Source organism: Bos javanicus, chromosome 18, assembly GCF_032452875.1.
Source record: "Bos javanicus breed banteng chromosome 18, ARS-OSU_banteng_1.0, whole genome shotgun sequence".
NCBI classification, from domain to species: domain Eukaryota; kingdom Metazoa; phylum Chordata; class Mammalia; order Artiodactyla; family Bovidae; genus Bos; species Bos javanicus.
The window spans coordinates 66,096,251-66,118,931 of NC_083885.1; the positions used below are offsets into that span (position 1 = coordinate 66,096,251).

At 51.4% G+C, this 22,681-nt stretch overlaps 1 protein-coding gene across 4 annotated transcripts; it reads left to right on the forward strand.

Moving 5' to 3' along the window:
* Positions 1–7,306: 7,306 nt before the first annotated feature.
* Positions 7,307–19,032, forward strand: LOC133229815 (zinc finger protein 8-like). Of its 4 annotated transcripts, XM_061386580.1 has the most exons (5): positions 7,314–7,515; positions 12,708–12,834; positions 13,127–13,222; positions 13,462–13,530; positions 17,414–19,032. In XM_061386580.1, exons 1-5 carry the CDS (start codon positions 7,450–7,452, stop codon positions 18,766–18,768), a joined length of 1,713 nt encoding a protein of 570 aa, XP_061242564.1. In that variant the 5' UTR covers positions 7,314–7,449; the 3' UTR covers positions 18,769–19,032. The 4 variants fall into 4 exon arrangements, with proteins under 4 accessions (XP_061242565.1, XP_061242564.1, XP_061242566.1 ...); XM_061386581.1 differs by lacking the exons at positions 12,708–12,834; positions 13,462–13,530 and adding an exon at positions 13,820–13,964 and having other exon boundaries at positions 7,307–7,515; XM_061386582.1 differs by lacking the exon at positions 13,462–13,530.
* Positions 19,033–22,681: the final 3,649 nt, after the last annotated feature.

The window sequence follows — 22,681 nt, forward strand, 5'->3', positions numbered from 1 at the left end:
GTTAAAAGTAGACTCAGTTTTCCAAGGACTCCGTTATGCTCTAACTTTCTTGCTGAGTTAGGTTGACTAAGTGAGTCCAGAGCAATATGAAAAATATCAAATGAAGTGAAAATAGGACCAAAAACAGTATGTATTGAAAATGTTACAGCACATAAAAATTTGTGCGCAGATGGTTGATTAAGATCAACTCAGCAACATATTAAAAAACAATATATATGTGTGTGCTTAGTTGCATCAGACTCTGCAACCCTGTGGAATGTAACCCACCAAGCTCCTCTGTCCATGGGATTTTCCAGGCAAGACTACAGGAGTGAGTTGCCATTTCCTTCTGCAGTGGATCTTCCTGACCTAGGGATCAAACCCATGGCTCCTGCTTTGGCAGGCAGGTTTGTTTGTCTGTTTTTTATAACCACTGAGCCACCTGGGAAGCCTTCCATAAAAAAGGCTGAAATGTAAATCCACAATGGTGAAGCAAGTAGGGGAGGCTGTTAATTGCAGGTTGAGTGAGGTGACAGCACCCAGAGGTGCAGAGTGGGAAAGGTTGAAGTCAGGAACTTGTAAAGAGGGGCTGCAGCAGTGGAAGTCACAGCCACCCCAGCAGAGCTGTAGACTCACAGGGGGAGCAGGAAAGTTGGGTTCATTGAAGGACTGTCTGTGAAACTCCAGATTTTCTCCTCTTAAGTATCTGGCTGTGGGCCAGCAAAAAACAGCAAAAAAAAAAAGAGTAGAGAATGAGTTATGTTCTGACAACGGGGAAAACAATTCTGAGGGACTAGAGAATCTGCTGTATTGTGCTTCAGAACAAGGGCTTCCTTATTTTGCCACTCCAAGGACCTTCGTCATCATTGTTAGTTCTTCCCTTTTCATCCCAAAGCAAAGTGTGCCATTAACCAGCCCCACCCATCTGGGGATGCTTTCATCTTTGCCTTCTCACGTTGTTATTTAGTTGCTAAGTCTTGTCGGACTCTTTGCCACCCCATGGTCTTTAGCACACCAAGCTCCTCTGTCTCACCCTCTGGGAATCACACAAGGATGCCTGTGGGGGGCGGGAACGAATGGAAGGACAGCAGCTGCTGTGTACACATGAGTGCTTCAGGTCCTGTTGTGGGAAGTGTTTCACCCTTTCATAAATCAAAGCAGACACTTCAGGGGCCAGGAAGCGGGCTCACTTGAAATAGGAACCTGAGACCTTTCTTCCCAGATGGTTCTCATACCCAGAGACCAGTGGTTCCAAATTGGAACATGCATAAGACACACATGAAAGGAAGTGCTAGAATTACAGCTTGCTGGGCCAGTCTTTTTAATTAGTTAATTACTTGACTGCACCAGATTTTAGTTTTATCAGGTGAGATCTTTGATATTCATTTGGGGTCTTTATTTTTTCTAAGTTGTGGCATGCAAAATTTTAATTGTGGCATATGGGATCTAGTTCCCCAACCAGGGATCGAACCCAGGCCTTCTACATTGAGAGTCTTAGGCACTGGGCCATCAGAGAGGTCCCTGGACCCATTTTAACATTGTAAAGAGTAATCTCACAATTGTATATCCATGTATCTATTTCATTTTTGTTGGTTTCACTTATGTTTGTGGCTTATTTTTTTAAATCCCCTAAATATAAGAAGGAATGGCAACCCACTCCAGTATTCTTGCCTAGGAAATCCCATGGACATAGTCTGAGCCTGGTGGGCTACAGTCCGTGGGATTGCAAAGAGTCAGACGCGACTTAGCGACTGAGCACACAAACACAGTAGACCCAGGTTCCATCCCTTGTTTGGAAGATCCCCTCAAGAAGGAAACGGCAACCTACTTCAGTATTCTTGCCTGGAGAGTTCCATGGACAGAGGAGCCTGGCAGACCACAGTCCATGGGGCAGCAAAGAGTCAGACACGACTGAGAAACTAACACAAACCAAAACACCACACCTGTGTTACATATGACCCAGGGGCTCCTTCTAACAGAAGTCCATTCTTCCTGCTTTTAAACAGAGAGATATCAAAATATTGCTGAATATGTTTTTGATACAACCAGCAGTGGAACTGTTGCGGGTCCACAAGGCCATTCCCACATGAGGAAACTTTCTAGAGGAATTCATGAGACTCAGCATATAGTTGCACTCATGGCTGAGATTTACAGCAGTGGTGTTACAGGGATGCAGGCAGTTGGATCATAAGGGAAAAGGCAGGCGAAGTCTGGGTGAATCCGTGTGCAGCTCTCAACATTGTGCTTCCCATGAAGGATCATACAAAGCACAGCAGGCACCAGGTAAGCAGACACCTGCCCAGCAAGTACCACAATCCAGACCCCCAGGAGGCCAGCAGATGCTCAGTGTGAATGAAATTGTTTCCGCAGTCTAGGCACAGTACTGCTGCTGCTGCTGCTGCTAAGTCGCTTCAGTCGTGTCCAACTCTATGCGACGCCATAGACGGCAGCCCACCAGGCTCCTCTGTCCATGGGATTCTCCGAGCAAGAACACTGGAGTGGGTTGTCATTTCCTTCTCCAATGCATGAAAGTGAAAAGTCAAAGTGAAGTCACTCAGTCGTGTCCGACTCCTAGCGACCCCATGGACTGCAGCCTACCAGGCTCCTCCGTCCATGGGATTTTCCAGGCAAGAGTCCTGGAGTGGGGTGCCATTGCCTTCTCCTAGGCACAGTACAGACAACACTAAAGGCCAAGTTCCCAGATGCCAGCTAGAGATCAGGCTGGCACATGTGCTGCATGTGTGCTGAGTCTCTCAACCATGTCTGACTCTGAGACCCCACGGACTGAAGCCCACCAGGCTTCTCTGTCCACAGGATTCTCTAGGCAAGAACACTGGAGTGGGTTGCCGTGCCCTCCTCCAAGGGATCTTCCCAACCCAGGGATTGAACCCACATCTCTTACATCTCCTGCGTTGGAGGGTGGGTTCTTTATCACTGGCACCACCTGGGAAGCTCAGGCTTGCACACAGGATCTCCTAAAACTTGCAGCCTCAGGCCTGCTGTGTCAATCCATTTTTCTCAAGCTGTTCTGTCTCTTTAAACATGACTACAGCTAGCAGTATTTATAGTATCTGTTCCACTAAACTGTTTAAACTGCAGTTCTGGGGGCGTCCCTGGTGGACCAGTTAAGAATCCACCTTGCAATGCAGGAGACACGCGTTCCATCCCTGACCCGGCGGACATTCCTCAGCAGTGATTCCATCACGTAGATGTAAATCTCATTTGCGCTGCTCCAGGCTTAGCAGTGGTTTTTCCTCCTATAGACACCCTGAATATAAAATGCAAATATGTGTGTTAACACTAAGCATTCTGAATGATGTCCAGGTTGAGTTTATCAGCAGAACTCTTGGGTGCCGCCGCATCATGATATTTCCCCTTCATCTCTGGAGGAGAAATGAAGCTTCTCTCATAACACCGAGCCATGCCCTATTCTGTTCTCAGACATAGGACATGTGGAAAAAGCCCTCTAGCTGGAGGTGGGGGAGATGTAGATAACTCAAGGGTGGCTTCTGTGTCTCCTGCACATGTGGAAACCCTCCTCATAATGCTGGGCTCAGAGTTAGTGAGGAGGGACCACCTTGTGCTCACTGCACACTGAGGCCCCCATCCAGCCATCCCCTCTGGAAAATGGCCTCTTCATCCATCCACACTGGAGGATTCTCCATCTGGCCACCTCTCGGCAGGAGCCTTTACCTGGCAGCGTGGGGGATCCCAGTCACCACCACACCTCATGTATCACACACATACACCCCGTAGCAGTACTACATGTCAACTGCTCTGTGCCAGGAGCAAGTATTATATATCAAGCACTGACTTTGTGCTAGGCTAATGTTAAGTACTTTGTATGTATCATTAATTTATTTAACCCTCATCACAATCCTTTGAGGTAGCTAACATTACAATTGAGGTATCTGAGGCTCAGAGAGGTGCAAAAACCTGCTTAAGGTCACCCAGCTAGCAAGGTAGGAAACTGCTTTTTATTTTTGCAAATCTCTTTAATGTTTGGCCTGACTGAAGGCAACTGGATTTCCATAATGATTTATGCCTTTGAGAATTGCAGAACTCTCAGCAAGTAAGAACTCAGTCCAGGAAATTCCCTGGCAGTCCAGTGGTAGGACTCCATGCTCTCCCTGCCAAGGGCCCGGGTTTGATCCCTAACGGGGAACTAAAAATCCCACAAGCCTCCCAGTGCCGAGGGGTGTGGGGAGAGAGAACTCAGTCCAAATGCTTGTATTAAGAGACAACCAAAGTCTACCATGACTTCTAGCGGCATAACGTTATATTGCTAGGAAGATCCCAACCTCTCGTTATTATGTCTTCTTGAGAAATTCTGCTAGGAGAATTTACAGTTTTTTTCCAGCCATCACCTGAGAATAGTCTCCTGACTTCCCTTTCTTAGCATGCTTGTATGCTCAGTCATATCCGACTCTGCGACCCTATGGACTGAAGCCCATCAGTCTCCTCTGTCCATGGGATTTCCCAGGCAAGAATACTGGAGTGGTTTGCCATTTCCTACTCCAGGGCATCTTCCTCACCCAAGGGTCAAACTCGTGTCTCCTGCGCTGGCAGGCAGATTCTTTACCATTGAGTCACCTTAGAGCACTGACAAAAAAGGGCTTGCAGTTTTGAACCTTTCTCTGCCCCTTTCAAATGCATTTGTATCTCCTTTAACTCTGAAGTGTCTTTCTCAAGGACCTGAAGGCCACTCCTTAGAAATGCAACCACCAGGAAGGACGGGGCCTCTCTCTCCAGTCTCCAGGAGGACAGAATCCTAACTTCAAGAATGCCCAGCATCTGATGCAGCTGACCTAATCACATTTACACTGAACAACCCTTTATAATTTTTCATGTGAGCCCCTACACTCCCCCTTCTGATTCCCTCATTCTCCCTTTCAACTGCCCAGTCTTGGCTTCACTGGTAGCTCAGTGGTAAAGAGTCCGCCTGCCAAAGAAGGAAACACGTGTTCAGTCCCTGGCCCAGGAAGATCCTCTATGCTGTGGGGTAACTAAGCCCCCATCACAACTACTGAACCTGCGGTCTAGAGCCCAGAGGCCGCAACTCCTGAAGCCCTCACGCCTGTAGCCTGTGCTCTGGAAGAAGAGAAGCTACGGCAATGAGGACCTTGCTCACCCAACAAAGAGCAGCCCCTGCCCACCGCAACTAGAGAAAAGACCTCATAGCAAGGAAGACTCAGCACAGCCATAAACAAAATTACTTTTTTAAAGAAAGCCCAATCACCTCTGAACACATTCAAATGGAGCTCAGTTATTGCCTCTTCTGTCAGCAGTTACTAAATAAAGTCTGTTTTCACCAAGTTAACCAGTATCCAGCTTTGTCTGACACCTTCAGTCTGTCCCAATATTGTTCATTCAGAAGCTTAAAAAAAAACCTCTACCATACATTTGTGAGAAATGGGAATGGGGGGGAAGTATTATTATGAACTTAGCTTGGAACTCACTGACTCATAGAAAGGATCTCAGGAATCTCCCAGGTTGTCCCTAGTCCACACTTTGAGAACTACTTCAATAGACAAAACCCTATATTAAAATCAGGGCTTCTCTAGTGGCTTAGATGGTAAAGAATCTGCCTGTAATGCAAGAGGCCTGGGATTGATCCTTGGGTCAGGAAGATCCCCTGGAAATGAATGGTTACTCACTCTAGTATCCTCGTCTGGAGAATTCCATTGACAGAGGAACCTGGCAGGCTACCATCCCCAGGGGGCAAAGAGTTGGACACCATTGAGAAATTAACACTTATAATCAAGAAGAAAACAAAACTACAAGTAATAGAAAAGAAACAGTCAAAGTAATAGGAAAACATCATGCATCCAAGATTCAGCAGCACCAGGAGAAAAGTCAGTGACTATTCAGTCACCCAGTCATGTCCGACTCTGCAACCCCATGGATCGCAGCCCGGCAGTCTCCTCCATCCTCCACTATCTCCCAGTGTTTGCTCAAATTCATGTCCATTGAGTCGGTGATGCTATCTAACCTTTCATCAGTCCGTGACTGTAGAGAAAGGGATACTGCCAGGAAATTTTGCTGGGTTCCTGACAGAGGCCAGATTTGGTCTCCTTGGAGGCTGCCTGATTTGTGGTTTCCACAGGCACCTGCTGTGGTGAAGGAAGATGCTTGACCACGTGCTCCTCCTGGTACTGCAGACCTTGTGGGGTTGGGCCCCAGATAGGGTTGCAGGGGGGATGCCCAGTAAAGAGCAGAGGGGTCACTGGAGGAGCGGAGATTCAAGGGCAGAAAAGAGAGGAGCAGGAGAGAGTGTGGAAACTTCAGGCCCCTTGGAGGCCGGCTGCCCCATCCCCGCAGTGACCGTGACTGTTCACCCCTTTGCCATGTTTGTGCTTTATTGTCTGTCTCTCCCCACTACACCAGCACCACTGTGAGGGCAGGCAAGTACCTCTGTTCTCTGCTTGCTATGCCTGGTTCCTAGCATACAGTAAATGGTCAAGTAAATATTCTTATTTGATTGCATCCCGGTGAACATCTGCTTTTTCCTTCTTTTCTAGTAATTTTTTAACAGACTCTAACAAACTCACAGACATGACCCATGGCAAGGGAAACACCACCAATCGAGAAACAGAACAAGATCAGCTTTCAGATCTCGAGCGGTGCCCGCTCTGGGCAACGGCTCCTCAAAATGGTTCCAGTGACAAACGTTTAAACGTTCGTGTTATTCTGAAGCATAGAAATATTTTGAGCACAACGACAGTATACAATCCAGAAAGAAACTAGGAAAGCCCCAGGCCTCCTCCTCTGTGTTGCCGGCTAGGAAGAGCAGACCCCGGATTTCAAGGGCTGTGGCAATCCAGGTTGCCGACTGGCATTTGGAAGGCGGGCAGCGGGGCACAAACAGCACTTGAAAGAGGGGCCGCAGGGCGCAGATTGGCATTTGAAAGAAGGGCCGCGGGGCGCAGATTGGCATTCGGAATGGGGGCCGCGGGGCGCAGATTGGCATTTGAAAGAGGGGCCACGGGGCGCAGACTGTATTTGGAGGAGGGGACCCGGGGCGCAGACTGGCATTTGGAGACAGGGCTGCGAAGGCGAAGGCTGCGGAACGGCTGGACTGGGAGAAGGACTTCCCCCACGACGACGACCCGCAGCACTACAGCAATGGGCAGAGGAACCCCGCCCACTCAGGCCCGCGGCTCTCTGCGGTGAGCGCCTGCGGTGCCTGGAGGCCGGAGGATGGAGGCGCCCATTGGCCTCAGGGCAACAGGGAGGAAGCTCCCATTGGCCCGAAGCCAACGGGCTCCCATTGGTTGAAGGCTCGACGAACGAAAGCTTTCATTGGCCGGGGCTGCGGCGTGCCGCACGGCCTTCTGGGATCTGTAGTTTCGGCGTCCCCAGCGCGGCCGCCATTGTCCAGCGGGCTGTGAGTCTTGAGGTTCTTGTGTCGGGGACGGCTCTCGTGTTCAGGGTCGCCTCGGGCACCAGTCCTCTACCTGTCAGCCTAGGATGGACCCCGAGGAGGAAGCGGCGGCACTGGTGATGGCTATGGGGCCGCCGGTAGAACGGCTCCAGGTACGGCAGAACAATAATAGCAACAATAACAACGATGGCAGCGGGCTTCGGGCCGGGTATTACCCCTTTAGCCCTCACAGCGCACGGTGGGCAGGGTCGGGCCTTATCCCCTGGACAGACGGGGAGACTGAAGCCAAGGTTGGGGTACGCTGACATGCCCAGCTGGTGAGGGGTGGCGTCTGGTTCGAACCCGGGCTTTCCCGTCCCCGAGTGCGCGTGCTCCGCGAGTCCTCCGGCCTTTCCGTTCAGGGAAAGGACTTGGGTTCGTTCCCGAGCATCAGGCTGGCCCCCCGCCGATATCCTGCCCCCCTCCCCCGCCCCGAAGGCCGTCCACCGTGAGGATGGGTCTTAGAAACTGTAGTAGAGATGCTTCAACGTGCGGAGTCAACCGACACCCACCCAGAGTCCCGCTCCCCGAAACCCCGGGCACCGCCTCCCGGGTAAGGACACACCGCGTTATTGGGGCGGGAGCGACTATTAGGGTCTGACCCCTGCCGGGCTGTCGGGGACTCAGTTCAGAGCAGTCTCCAAGGGCATCTGGGAAGGCGCCTGTTTGAAAGCTCCGGCCCTTCTAGACAAAGTGGCTGCTGCCCGTGTTCTCCATACCGTGCTGACTCCACGTGGCAGGAACCAAAAGAAATGTATATAATTCCTTAAGTTCCAGACTTTCTGTCCTTCTGTCCTTGCCTACCGGCTTTTGCATTTATTTCAGATTTGGTATGCAAAGTGAGACTGTTGATAATCCTAGGTGTGCACAGTGTTCGGAGACTGTTGCAAATGTGTAGGAGATGCAACCACGTTTTTGTTTGCTTTTGCTGTGGATCCCGGAGAAGGGGCAGGGAGTGAGCAGTGTCAAAGAGTATCAGAGCTGGGCCATAGTTAAAGCAGTAAAAACAGGTTTTCTTTGGGGACAGTTGCAGTAGGGGGAAAGAGACTTCAGTATAGAACTGGGCTCAACTGTGAATACAACAAGCAAATGTGGGTATTTTTTATAGTGGGGGTAGAGGTAATTTTTGGTTGTTGTCTGACTGTGCGACCTCATGGACTGCAGCATGCCAGACTTCCCTGTCCTTCACTATCTCCCAGAGTTTGCTCAAACTCATGTCCATTGAGTTGGCGATGCCATCCAACTATCTCATCCTCTGTCATCCCCTTCTGCTCCTGCGTTCAATCTTTCACAGCATCAGGGTCTTTTCCACTGAGTTGGCTCTTCACATCAGGTGGCCAAAGTATTGGGAGCTTCAGTATCAGTTCTTCCAATGAATATTCAGGGTTGGTTTCCTTTAGGATGACTGGTTAGGTCTCCTTGCAGTCCATGGGACTCTCAAGAGTCTTCTCCAGCACCGCAATTCGAAAGCATCAGTTCTTTGGCGCTCAGCCTTCTTTATGGTCCAGCTGTACATCCATACATGACATACACGACTGCATGTCTGTTCGCAATGCAGGAGATCCAGGTTCCATCTCTGAGTGGGGAAGATCCCCTGGAGAAGGAAATGGCAACCCGCTCCAGTATTCTTGCCTGATCCAGGCAAGAGGAATTCTCAAGAGAATTCAAGAAAATTCCAGACAGAGGAGCCTGGTGGGCTACAGTCCATGGGGTCACAAAGAATTGGACATGGCTGAGTGACTAATACTTTCACTTTAACTATATGGACAAAGTGATGTCTCTGCTTTTTAATATGCTGTCTAGGTTTGTCATAGCTTTCCTTTGAGGGAGCAAGCATCTTTTAAAAATTTCATGGTTGCAGTTACCCTCTGCAGTGATTTTGGAGCCCAAGAAAATAAAGTCTGTCACCATTTCCATTGTTTCCCCATCTGTTTGCCATGAAGTGGTGGGACCAGATGCCATGATCTTAGTTTTCCGAATGTTGAGTTTTAAGTCAGCTTTTTCACTCTCCTCTTTCACCCTCATCAAGAGACTCCTTAGTTCCCCTTTACTTTCTGCCATTAGAGTGGTGTCATCTGCATATCTTGCTAAACTGACCTAAAACAGGGTTCTTGCTGAATCAGGCCAAATGATGGGATGTTACTTGGAGGGCTGTGGGGGATGAGGACTTTGAAAAGATATCAAGAGTGATCAGATATGGAGGGTAGGATTCTTGGGACCAATGGGACCCAAGAAACCAATGGGACCAGAATTTCGGTAAAACTGAATGATGCAGAAATGGATGCAGAAGCCCAAAGGTCAAAGCTTATTTGGGAAGAGGTTGCGAGCCAGACTAAAGTTCGGTCAAGGAGAGAATCTGTCAGCAGTGAGAGGCTTGAGAGTGTGTTTGTTATCTGTTGCTGTGCAACAAATGATGAAAACATAGTGGCCTAAAACAACAATCAGTATTACCTCAGTTGCTGATGACAGGAGTCCTGTAATAACTGCTGGTGGTTCTGGCCTGGGTTCATGACAGTCAAGATGTCAGCCTGGACTGCTGTCACCTGAGACTTGACTGGGGCTGGAGGATCCCCCTTCCGGATGGCTCATTCATGAGAGTTGTTAGGAGGCCTCTGTTCCTTCTGATGTGGGACTCTCTCTGGAGCCGTCTGGGCGTTCTTACAACATGGCGCCCAGCTTCCCACAAAGGGAATGATCCAAGAGAGGGCTCGGTGGAAGCCACAGTGTCTTGTGACCTGGGCTCAGAATTCACTCTCTGAATTATCGTATCAGTTACATAAGTCAGATCTGCTCAGTATAGGAGGAGGCTACACAGGGGCTGGGGATCACTGGGGTCCATCTTGGAGGCCTGCCACCACAGGAGGCGAGGGTTGGAAGCAGGGGGCTTTGAGGTCCAGTGTGTTAGCATCCTTTGGCTGCCATGACAGATTATTACAAACGTGATGGTTTGAAATATATATTAATATGTTGATTCTTAGGGTTCCAGAGGTCAGGAGTCTGAAATCACTTTCCCTGAACTGAGATCAGGCGTGGGCAGCTGCACCTTTCCTGTTAAGGCTCTCCGCTGGTCTCGCATTGCCTTTTTCAGCTATTAGAGCCATAGACGTTGCATTTTTTGGCTCATGGGCCTTTGTCCACTTTCATTTTGCTTTAGTGGTCATATTATCTTCTGCCTCCTGTAGTTCAGTCTCCCAATACCTTCCCTTCAGAAGGACATTTGTGATTGAATTTAAGGACCACCTGGATATTCCAGGATAATCTCCCTATTTTTAAAACCCATTAAAGGTTTAAAATGGGTTTAAAACCCATTAAGGGACTCGATTAACACATCCACAGAGTCCCTTTTGCCATTTATGATAATATTCACAGGTTCCAAGAACTAGGACCTGAATATCTTTAGGGGCCATTTTTCAGCTACCCATAGCCAGGCTAAAGGGGGTCATCCTTTATCGAAAGGAAGGAGCTATTTGAATGCTTTAAGCAGGAGTGGCATGGGTTTGAAAAATACATTCAGGCATTGCCGCGTGGGAGTAAGAGACACCGAGAGCTAGCTAACGGTGGAGTCCAGTGACTGGGTGCTGGCCTGCTCAGCTCCGGGAGGATGTATGGAGGGAGCAGGTCTGACAAAACCCATCCCGCTGGGCCCACAGTGCAGAGCAGGAGACCAGGAGGAGGGCTGCAGGGGTCTGCGGTGAAGCAGCGGGGAGGTTCAAAGACAGCGAGGAGCGGGCTTCTGCTGGGATGCCAGGAGGAGACATGCGGGACTCCTGTGATGCCGCTGAGAGGTCTGTGGCCTAGACAGCCCGCAGCGGGCCCAGCACTGTCACTGGCGCCGCGTGCAGAGCAGGTAATGGCGGCCGGAGGCACAGCGACCGTGTTTTCAGGGCTGGAGGACCGTCAGAGTGAGAGGTGAGGGTGCGGGGACAGGAGCAGAGACCTTGGTCGCAACCAAAGGGTTCTGTAAATTTGCTGCATAATTTTTGGTCGAACCACATGCCACCTGTACTGTAATTTCTTAAATATTTAAAAATGTAATTGTGTTTTTCTTAAAGGAAATACCACTTGAAAATTGAAGTCTTTTGTATGTGATTTTGACTTGCATTTCCCTGGTGGCGAATGACCTTGAGCATCTTTTCAGGTGCTTATTAGCTGATTGTTTATTTTCTTTTATATCTTCTTGAAGAAATACCTATTTAGAGTCTTTGCTTATTTATTGGATTGTCTTCATTATTGAGTCTTTTTTTTTTTTTTTCATTATTGATTCTTAAGAGTTCTCTATATCTTCGGAATACAAGTCACTTATGAGAGAGATGATCTGCAATCATCACATCCCATCATACGAGTATCTTTTCACTTTCCTGTTAATGTCCCTTAGAAACAAAAAAGGTTTTAATTTTTATGAAGTCCAGTTTACTTATTTTTTTTACTTTATTGCTTGTTCTTTTGCTGTTATAGCTAAGAATCCTTTGTCAGACACAGTTATAAAAATTTAGCCATATGTTTTCTTCTAAGAGGTTAATAGTTTTAACTCTTATATTTATGCCTTTGATCCATTTGAGTTAAATTTTATATATGGCGTGAGATAGGAGACTTAACTTTATTCTTTTACATGGAACTACAAGTTTTTCCCTCATAAAATGTGGCCTAATTTTCAGTTTCTCACCAGAGACTGGGCATTCTGACCACGTGAGGCCTGTATTTTGCCACAGTCAATTGGTTCTGAGTCCGAGCTGCCGCTTCAGACAGGGCACATGTTACCATCACTTCCTGTGCCACCTCTCATAAGTTAAGTACCCTTACAGGCCCTTACACGAACCCACTTCAGTCACTTGTGAGCCTGCCCAGTCTCTGAAGGCCAGTGAATTTCTAACTCCAACTGCACACCCCTCTTTTCGGGGAGGAGGATAAGCCTTGCTTTGACTCTGAGGATTTTTTAGTGTGTCAGTTAGCCGTTGTTGCATAACAGACTATCCCAAAATTTGGGGGCTTAGACACAACAGTCACTGTTTCTTTAGCCCACAAATCTGCAAGTCAGCAGTTTAGACTGGTCTCTGTCAGCACCTGCGCCTGTCCAAGGTTGGTTGTGGGTTGGTTGGCTTTGTTCTTGCCCGGATGCCTTCTTGCATCCTGGCCGACAGCCCACCCCAGGCGGGAGCCCAGCAGGGCCCAGGAAACCTGACTCGCGTTGCTCGGGACGCACTCCCTGGCCACTGGCCTGCTTGTCTTCACCTTTCCCACCCCTCCTCCTAATCCTGAAGACACCGATGGGGACAGTCCGGGTGATGCAGCATGTGTGATGTTTCAGGAGCCGGTGACTTTCCGGGACGTGGCTGTGGACTTCACCCAGGAGGAGTGGGGGCAGCTGGGCCCGGCCCAGAGGACCCTGTACCGAGACGTGATGCTGGAGACCTTTGGGCACCTGCTCTCTGTGGGTGAGGCCGCTTCCCCTGCTGCTGACCAGATTCCTGCGCTGACTTACTCTTCATGGGTTATGGGTTGCCGGGCTTCTCGTGTGATGACTTGACCTCGGGCTGGAGATCACGGAGCTTGATTTTGCACTCCTGCGGGACACATGGGTTATAGACTCTGCCCTTGTGTGTCCGGATGCAGAACCTTATGAGGCACCCCGGCCCCTGAGGGTCAGGAGTCTCAGTCTGGAGCCTGGACTGGTTCTCATCTTCTCCAGAGCAGACCCACACCACCTTTGTCTTTCTCTGTTTCCAGGGCCTGAGCTTCCCAAACCAGACGTCATCTCCCAGCTGGAGCAAGGGGCTGAGCTGTGGGTGGCGGAGAAAGGACTTCCCCAGGGCTGCCGTCCAGGTGAGAGCCCACCGAGTGGGAGCCCTGATAGGAGCAGCTGTGCCCCTTGGAAGGGGTGATGTGTTGGGGTCCCCAGAGGAAAGTCAGCAAAGGGAAGAGGCCAGTCAGGGGGGCCAGAGCCCCGCCTGGACCCCCTCAGTCCCCCGGCAGTGCGCTGTGACAGTTCGTGAGAGGTGTTGGCTACTAGGCAGGCTCATGTAGGCTCTGGGCCAGGGGCTGATTGGGGGCTGGTCTTGCAGGCATCCTCCACCTGGCACAGACCAAGACCCAAGCTCCCAGGAGAAAGCAGGTGTTTGCCCTAAGCCACAGTGAGTCTCTCTTCCCAGTTTGGTTCAGGGCAGTGCCCCCAAATCCAAGTTCCCCGACCAAGCCAGAGGCCGGCCTCAAGGGACAAGCTCAAGGGACAGGCCTCAAGGCCTCAAGCTGTCCTTCTGGGACAGCTGCCTCGGCCGCCCTGGAGCCCTTTCTCCACAGGGGCTTGGGCCCCGTCCTTCACCCCCTGCCTGCAGTGCTCCCAGTGCTCTGGGGTCCCCTCACTCATGCCCCCCTTTCTCTGAGCTCAGAGATACTGGCTCTGCTCGAGTGGCCAGAGTCCAGCACTTCCTCTTTTCCCAGCAGCATGTGGTGTGTCTGTCCCATGGGATAATTTCTGAGTGTGAACCTGCCCTTCACCTCCATTTCATTCTTGCACGTCCACAGTCTGTGCACTTGTGCCGTACGCGCTTCTGTTCTCGTGGGAGCCGTGAGTACCTGACGGCTGGCCCAGCGCTGTCAGCATGGGAGCGGCAGGCCCCTCACGAAGCAGAGCTGGGGGGATCGTGCCGGTGCTGGCTCAGCATTCCCGCGCCGCCCAGGCTGGTGGTCCCAATTCTTCTGGCCCTTCTCCGGGCTGGGTGCGGCTGCAGCAGCTTTGGACGCCACATCCGTGCTCCGTGCGAGGGCTGAGGGAGCTGGGAAGAGTGGCACCAGTCATATTTGTCCCCTTTCTCCAGCTCCAGATGTTGTTGAGGAGGGGGACGCCCCAGCTGCTCGAAGGCTGGGGTGGGGTTAGATTGTCGTCAGTCCCTGGGCCGATGTGTTGGTACCCTGACTACATTTTGAAGGAAGTGGGCTCTGGCCATGGGAAACGTAAGCAGCTAGACCCACAGTCCGCTCCCCTCTGACACCATCCGCAGGGAGTCCGTGGTCCCTCCACACACGGTGTGGCCCCCACCTGGGACGGGACTGCCAAGTACGCTGTCTCCTCTGGGTGTGGAGCCTGTGTATTTTCAGTCCCAGACAGTAGCCTTCCTTTCCCCAGTCTCTGAGGTAACTCTCATCCACCTGGCCAGCTCCCTTCTGGCTGCCCGGTCCCAAGCTTGCCATAAAATTGACCCATCTGAAGTGTACGGTCCTCTGGTTTCGAGCATGTTCGCGGATTGTACACCCATCACCACTGTGTAGTCCAGAACGTTGCAGCCCCCCAGAATCACCCACTAGAGGTGCTCCGGTTTGTTTCTACCCGTAGAACACTCTTGATGCCAAATATGTGGGTTTTTTCCACATCAACCACCGATTGTCCAACTCTTGAGGCACGAGATGGGTGTCGCAACAGTTCAGTCCAATTCTGACCCGCCCTGCCTGGAGTTGGTGCAGACCTCACAGCTTAGGAACGCAGTCCTATTAGGCTGGCCCCTCTTCAGACATGGGTCACAAGTCGGCCTCCCATCCTTCGGACTGACTGGCTGTAAACCAGGGCTTCCCACGCGCCCCCCTTAGGTTCAGTAGTGTGCTGTAACAGCCCACAGAACTCAGGAAATCACTGCTTACATTTATTGTGTTTTGTAAATGCTAGTGTAAAGGATATAAATGAACAGGCAAGTGTCAGGGGAGAGGGGCTGAAGCATCCCATCTTGAAGCTGTTGAGGGCCCATCAAGAGTCGCCTCTCAGCATGAACTCATGGTTGAGGGGAATTTATTACAATTAACAAAAGACAGTCCTAACCCCTCTCACTAAGGAAATTGCAAGGGTTTTAGGAGCTGTGTGCTGGGGCCCAGGGATGAAGACCACATACATATTTCTCATTAAATGACAGTAGTCGCTCATCACCTCATCCCACCCAGCCCTGGCAGTCACTAATCCACTTTCTATCAGGGAATTTGCATATTCTGGATATTCCATTTAAGTGGAATCTTATAACATGGCCTTTGGTGTCTAGCTTTTATTTTTTCTTGAAATGTAGTTGATGTATAACATCTTAAATAAATACAGGTATACAGTGTAGTGATTCACAGTTTTTAAAGGCTCTGCTCCTCTCACAGCTATAAAATATTGGGTGAATACCCTCTGTCGTACAGAATGCCCTTGTAACTTACTTTAGTACGTGATAGTTTGTGTATGTCTGGCTTCTTCCAAGGAGCATCAGGCTTTCAAGGTTCAGTCATGCTGTACTTTGTCTCCGTAGTTCATTCCTTCCGTCACTGAATCACATTCCATTGTGTGGATGGACCACATTTGGTTGGTGGACCACATTGGGTTGTTTCTCCTTGGTTCTACTGGATAGCGCTACTGTGAACGTTCCTGTACAAGCTTTTGTGAGGGCTGACTGGTGTTTTAGAAGACCCGCTGGGTGCTGTGCATGGAGCCCAGTCTGGGGTCTGGAGGTGAGGAGACGCACCAGCTGCCTGGCCAGCCTGAGCCCCTCCAGTTCCTCTCCCCGGTCAGTGCTCCCGCACTGCCTCGGATCTGAGGCAGGTTTGAGAACCTGCTTCCTGTCAGCTCTGAGCTGCGTGTGGACATTCTGATGTGGTGAGGTGGGCCCTGAGTGCATGAACACAGAGTGTGCTATGGCCAGAATTGCAGCAGGTCAGGAGGTTCAAGCTGGGGGTGGGCAGGCCCGCTGGCCCCGAAGACGTCCACGTCCTAATCCCCTAGCCCAGCTGTTGGATTGCTGGGCCAGCCTGTGACCTCACAGCAGCCCTCTTGTGAGGGGGGCAGGATGAGGACGGGAGATGTCAGAGGGGAATTGCCCGATGCTGCGCTGCTGGCTCTGGAGGTGAGGGGAAGGGCCAAGGCCCGCGGGCGCCTCTGCAGGCTGGAGCCTCCAGGAAACCCACCCCCGCAGCCTCCGGAAGCCGCCCTGCCTTCCCAGGAATAGGTATGTGCAGGGGCTGCGTGTGTGGTCAGTTGGTAGAGTGTGCATCACTGTGCTGGGAGGAGGGAGCACCTTGCCTGCCTGAGGGGCACTTCGGCCTCTGGAGGATCCAGGACCAGGGGCTGCTCCTCGCAAGGTGTCCCACAGGTGAGAGGGCACCTCCACATGGGATCTGACCTGTCACACCTGGGTTTGAAACAGCTCCTCGTCCCCCTGAGCCTGCTCCTTCTGTGCTTTGTGTCTGCCTCCCCAGCAGGGCTTTCTGTCCTTCGGAGTCACTGCTTTATCCCCAGCACCTCAGGCCAGACAGTATTTTAGGCTTTGTGGGCAGTGTTCAGTCTCTGTGTTTGTTTTCTATCATCACTGTAGCAGATTACCACAAACACAGAGGTTTAAGGCAACGTGTTACTTCTCGGTTCTGTCCGACCCAACTGGTTCATTGCCGCGGCCCCCACAAGGCCAAAGGCAGGGTATCGGTGGGCGGGCAGTGGAGGCGGCAGACTTCCTGGGAGGCTCAGAAAGGCTGTGCCTCCATGCGGGCAGGCTGTTGGCAGAGTCCAGCCACGTGGTCCTTGGACAGAAGTCCCCCTGTCCTTGCAGGCTGACAGCTGGCTCTGCTTCCCTGGCTCAGGCCCCCTGCCCAGCCTGTCCCTTCTACCTCCTCCTCCTGTTTGTAAAGCTTGAGGGGATTGCTCGTCGCCCAGCTAACCCAGCATCATCTCCCAGTGCTAAGGTTTTTAAAGCCAGCTGATGAGTGGACTACGTGTCACCTGCAGAATCGCCTGCCAGCAGACCCTCTGTGACTGACAAGAGAGACCTGACCGCTTCAGAGTCCGCCCGTTAGCGTGGTTAGCTTGGGGGTTGTCTTTGGCCAGCTCCTGATCTAGGCCAGTATCTGGCCCATGGCGGGTGCTCAAAAAGTTTTTGTTGAAAGAATGAGTGAGGGAAGCTTTGTTTGCAGACAGAGCACTGCGGTCAACGTGAGCAGAACTGGGAGGTTGGACACCGACCTAGGGTGTGTCCATCAGCCCCTCACAGCTCTTTGGTTTTCTTTCAGGCCAGGAAGCTGCACTGGAGGGTCAACCACCAGCCTGGGAGCAGGGCCTTCCTGAGGAGAAGGGGCAGGAAGGCTTCCTGGGGGAGGCGCTGTGTCCCACTTCGTCGGGGGAAGACTGGGAACGGGCGGGCTGGGTCAGGGGGCCCGAGCAGGACCAGGGTCATTGGCCACTCAAGGAAGTCCTGGTTCAGGACGGAAGTCTCAGACTTGGGGAGAGCCTCGGTCGGCTCCCAGAGGTCTCCAGGGTGGAGCGTGCGTGTGTGCCGGAATCTCGGGGTCCGAGCTCGGAGCGGAGCCCTGACGCCGCACGTGAGGAGACGGGCTCCCCGGGACCGCAGCCGCGCAGCCGCCACGACGGCGGCGAGGCTTCCACTGTGGCGCGTCCCGTTCCGGAGGCGGAGCTGGCGCGCGGCCAGGCGCCCGACAAGCCCTACAAGTGTGCGGACTGCGGGAAGTCCTTCAACCACAACGCGCACCTCACGGTGCACCGGCGCATCCATACAGGCGAGCGGCCCTACGCGTGCAAGGAATGCGGCAAGGCCTTCAGCCAGAACTCGTCGCTGGTGCAGCACGAGCGCATCCACACGGGCCACAAGCCCTACAAATGCGCCGAATGCGGCAAGTCTTTCTGCCACAGCACGCACCTCACGGTGCACCGGCGCATCCACACGGGCGAGAAGCCCTACGCCTGCCAGGACTGCGGGCGCGCCTTCAACCAGAACTCGTCACTGGGCCGCCACCGGCGCACGCACACCGGCGAGAAGCCGTTCGCCTGCAGCGTGTGCGGCAAGGCCTTCTCGCGGACCACTTGCCTGTTCTTGCACCTGCGGACGCACACGGCTGAGCGGCCCTACGAGTGCAGCCGCTGCGGCAAGGGCTTCAGGCACAGCTCGTCGCTGGCACAGCACCAGCGTAAGCATGCGGGCGACGGGCCCTACGACTGCCGCCAGAGGTTGCTCTTCGCGCCCGCGCCCTCCTGGCCCGAGCCCCTGAGCCCGGGCGAGGGCCCGCCGCGCAGCGACAGGCCCTTCCGGTGCAGCCAGTGCGGCAAGGGTTTCACGCAGAGCTCGCACCTCATCCGCCACCAGATCACGCACACCCGAGAGCAGCCCCGGGGCCGGGGCCGCCGGCGCCCGCAGGTCCGCAGCCGCGGCGCGCACCTCGGGCGGCGCCCGCTCGGACCCCCGGAGGAGAGCCCCGGGGGCGGGACGAAGGCGGGGCCGCCCGCCGGCAGGGCACTGGCGCTGTTTGACCTCCACGAGATCATGCAGGAAAAGAACCCGGTGCGCGTTATTGGGGTGGAAGAGCCCGCCATGAGCACGTCCGTGCTGTTTGACATCAGGGAGTCCACGTAGGGAAGGAACGCGGCGGATGACAGGTACAGAAATGTGGTACGTCCACAAGGTGTATTTCTGGAAGGGGGCTGAGGGTAGAAACGCCCTCAGATTTCCTAAGGCGGTGGTGCTTGCAAACACCTGAGATCACTGATTCTCCTGAGTCTCAAACCCAGTACTCGCAAATGAATTCAGAGGTAATGGAACCTACACACGTGTGTAATGTTGAGAAACCCATACATGTCCCCGTTTTGTAAAGGATAATTAAAGCAAAAGAAACGGTCAGTAGGTAACGTCGGCTGAGTTGCTGTCTTTCCCTGTGGTGGCGACCATCGTGCCTGGAGACTTGGGGCGTTGCTTATGGCTTGCCATCTGGTGCATGGGGTGTGGTGTTACCCACAGAAACATGAGAGGCCTGTGTGGGTGTGATATCCCAAAGTGGTGACTAAGGCTTGGGAAAGGTTTGCACAAAACAAATGCAGCTGCGTTACTGGAAGGTTTTGTTTAAATTCTAAACATGCAGGAATTAATTTATATGTGGAGTCAACCCAAGTCGCAGTTCATATATTATAGAAAGGAGTTTCAGACATACATCCATGGCCGCTGGGATCCATTTCTGCACTTTAGAGTCATTAGAGCAGGCATGGCAGCCACACTCATGCCCAAATCAAGGGACAAAGGATTCCCCCGTGAAATTCCACAGCTTTCCCTGGGGGTGTCACAGCTCCAGTTAGAAACCATGGCCTTAGATTGGCAATGTTGCCTGTGATGGAGGGACTCACTCAGAGTGGCTTTGTTCCCCCAGGAGATACTTGGTGATGTTTGGACACATTTTGGTTGTCATGACTGGCGGAGGAGGGCGGTGGCATCCTCTGGAGGAAGTCGAGGATGCTGCTGAGCATCCTGCAAAACCCCATCACCAAAGAGCCACCTGGCCGTGAGGTGGAGAACCCTCGCCCAGCATAAGAGCCGGCTTTCCTGACTCTGGAAATTGGTTAATCAGGGCTGTGTTAACAGCCTTGTACATTTGATTTTAACAAATGCTATCTTGAGCATGTACACATTTTCTTTTAGTAATTCTTTTCCACTGTTTTGCAACATTTGTAGTTGGTGTGAGGGAAGAGAATCCACTTACTTTTCTGAGTAATTTTAGCATTTTATTTTGGACATTCCATGTGCTGATACATTTTCAAAATGGCACCCCTGTTGCCATAGGATTATTTTTACATCAGCACCAGAAATCTTGTCATTTTATCAAATTTTTTTAATATCTCTATAAAGCATGGACTTATATATATATATATATGTAAAATCATGTTGGCACGTGATGACAAAAACCATTTTTATAGTCATTCTGAGCTATCATTTGCCTTTTTCACTAAGTTGATGTTTACACTGATGTTTGCACTGATAGTGCAAATCCAACACTGGGTAACACTGCCAGAGTCTCAGTGAGAATCAGGGAAGTTGCCCTGAGGTCGCTGTTCATATTTTTCCTTCCCTGGCACTGCAGTAAAGGGAGTGGGGTGGGGGGGTGGTTTCACTTAAGAATGTCTGTGATGAAGCAGGAAAAATTATTAATTTCATTAAATCTCGAGTAAAACTATATTACCATCTAAGCAGAAATAACTAATTACTATGTCATCAAATATCTAGTGGATATTCCTGGTTTCCTTATAAATTTTGTTTTGTTTTCTGTTTGGTTTGTTCTAATCATGCTCTAAAGAAAAATCACACCGTGCATTTGCTTGACTTAGGTCTCTTTTAATCTATAGGTCTCCCCTCTTTTTCTTTTTTAGTCTTTTATATGTTGGGGGAAACAACAGGATAACCTAAATTTTGTCCCTATCCCAAGCCTGCCCATCAGACCCACTGGACTATGCTGAGGGCCCTTTGTGAATGATATGACTCTGTTTTGTTCTCTAAGTTTATCTGCCCCATCTCAAGCACAGCTTACCATCTTGCTGGGGTCTCTGCTGACCTTCAGAAGACCTTTCTTTCAGCTGTCAATGTCCAGAAAAGCAAGACGTCTGAGAAAATGGCTTATTTATATATGATGCAGTACATTGTAATATGACCATTTTCATGTCCACAATTGGAAACTTCGCCTGGCTCATCTTGCTCTCTTCCAAGTTTACTCCTGAGGAAATCAAAGCCTTCTGATCTTTGTCTATGCTGTTCTTGTTATAAAGAAGAACATTGTGTTCAAAGGTGTGCTCCTTGGTATCTCAGCAGAAAGGATGCAAAAACTAAGGATTTAATCCGCCTGCTTTCTAACCTAGAATGAAAGAGTGAAATGCCCATCCCTCTGGGATGCTGTGTTGTGTGCTCCACTTACACAGCACAATTGCCTTTCTTGTTTGTTTGCTGTTCCCACTGTGGTTGCATCCTATCGAAGTTAAATACAAAACATAAACATCAACAATTGGAAGGAAGGAAAATTGGCCATGGCACAGGTCAGCTTGTAGAAATCGTTCCAGAAAAATATCCCCCAGAAGGAATACTGGATTGTCAGAGCGTCGAGTTGAATGGAAGAAGTATTCTGGAAGGGTACAGCGGCTGTTCTAAGCACAGTGTCAGAGTGTCCAACCATCAGAACTCACTGCTGAGATGTGATGGGTGAGTTTCAGGACCTGTCAGAACTTTCCTTTGTCCAGTTCTGTTCTTTGGATGCTTGAGTGTCACACCCAGCAGGGTTTCCACAGTAGCAGAGCCAGGCTTGCAGCTCATCTCCAGAGGTTCCTCAGGATGCCTCGCAGCCTCGGGTTTGTCTCTGCCACCCTGTCACTCTCTGGGCTTGTCTCGTGGACTTCTCCATCAACTCATTATCACAGCGCCTCTGTTGTCATGCCTTGGCCTCCACCACCTTCCATTTCATTCTTAGCAAATAACCTATTTACGTGGCTCAGAAGAGGTATGTTTTCAGACAGGCAGTGACTCACACCTCTGTGAGGTGGCGCCATTTTATGTATAAGGAAAATCTGGCACAGGACAAACATAACCTTCCCAGGGTTGCACAGCTAGGAGTTGGAGGCAGCATTTGAAGTCAGCACCCCATTAACAGTGGCTTAAACCGATCAGACTTTGCTTGAAGGCTGTGTCTTCAGTGGCTCTGCGCCATCAGAGGCAGTGGCTTCTCTCCCAGCCTGTCCCTCATGGTCACAGGGAGACCACTGCAGCCTCAGCCGATGCACCCACCATCATCAGGACTGGAGGAGGGGAAAAGGCAGCCAGTACTCATCACCTGTGAGGTTTCAAAAAACGACTCTCCCAGAAGCTTTCATCCAATGCCTCCATGTCTTGCTGGCCAAGACTGAATCGCTTAGCTTCTCTAACCTCCGTGGTTGAGACTATACCTGAGAAAAAGCCTCAGAAGAGGTTAATGGTGGGCAGCTGGCAGCGCCAGCCGCCTTTCTCCCCAGTCTCTTTCTTGAGGAATCTGCAGCGCTCCCTCTTTGGGTCAGGCACCACCGCCTCTTCAACGCCTGGCTTGTCCCGCTTGCCGACCAGGCCCCCCACAGTCCTCGGTCCCCTGGCATGCTGGAGCACTGTGCTTGCCCAGATCCCTTCTACCTCTCAAGGGGCCTTTTGCCCTCCCCTCCTCAACTCCTGGGGCCCCTGGGCTGCTGTCCCAGAGGCGCATCTTGAGCTCTACACACTCCCAAGATGTCCCAGTCAACACCGTGGCTATGTGCTGCTCACTCCCAGGTCCTGGTCTCGCAACTTCAGGCTGGAACAGCAGCTGCCCCTGGATGCCTGGCAAACTCTGGAAACCGCCTACCCAGAGGGAAATGCCACTTTCCATCCCAAACCTGTGCCTCCTTCCCTGCTTCCTTTCTCGAGGATTGTTGCCACCTGCCATCCCATCCCTCAATCCAAAAGATACCAATAGACACCCTGTTGATTTTACTGCGTAAGCAGCTTGGCTGTCTTC

Excerpts from the sequence above, each read along its gene's own strand:
- LOC133229815 (XM_061386580.1), top strand. The coding sequence starts at position 7,450 with ATGGACCCCGAGGAGGAAGCGGCGGCACTGGTGATGGCTATGGGGCCG. Across the intron at positions 7,516-12,707 it reads CGCCGGTAGAACGGCTCCAG|GAGCCGGTGACTTTCCGGGA; the intron begins GTACGGCAGAAC and ends GTGATGTTTCAG. Across the intron at positions 12,835-13,126 it reads TGGGCACCTGCTCTCTGTGG|GGCCTGAGCTTCCCAAACCA; the intron begins GTGAGGCCGCTT and ends CTCTGTTTCCAG.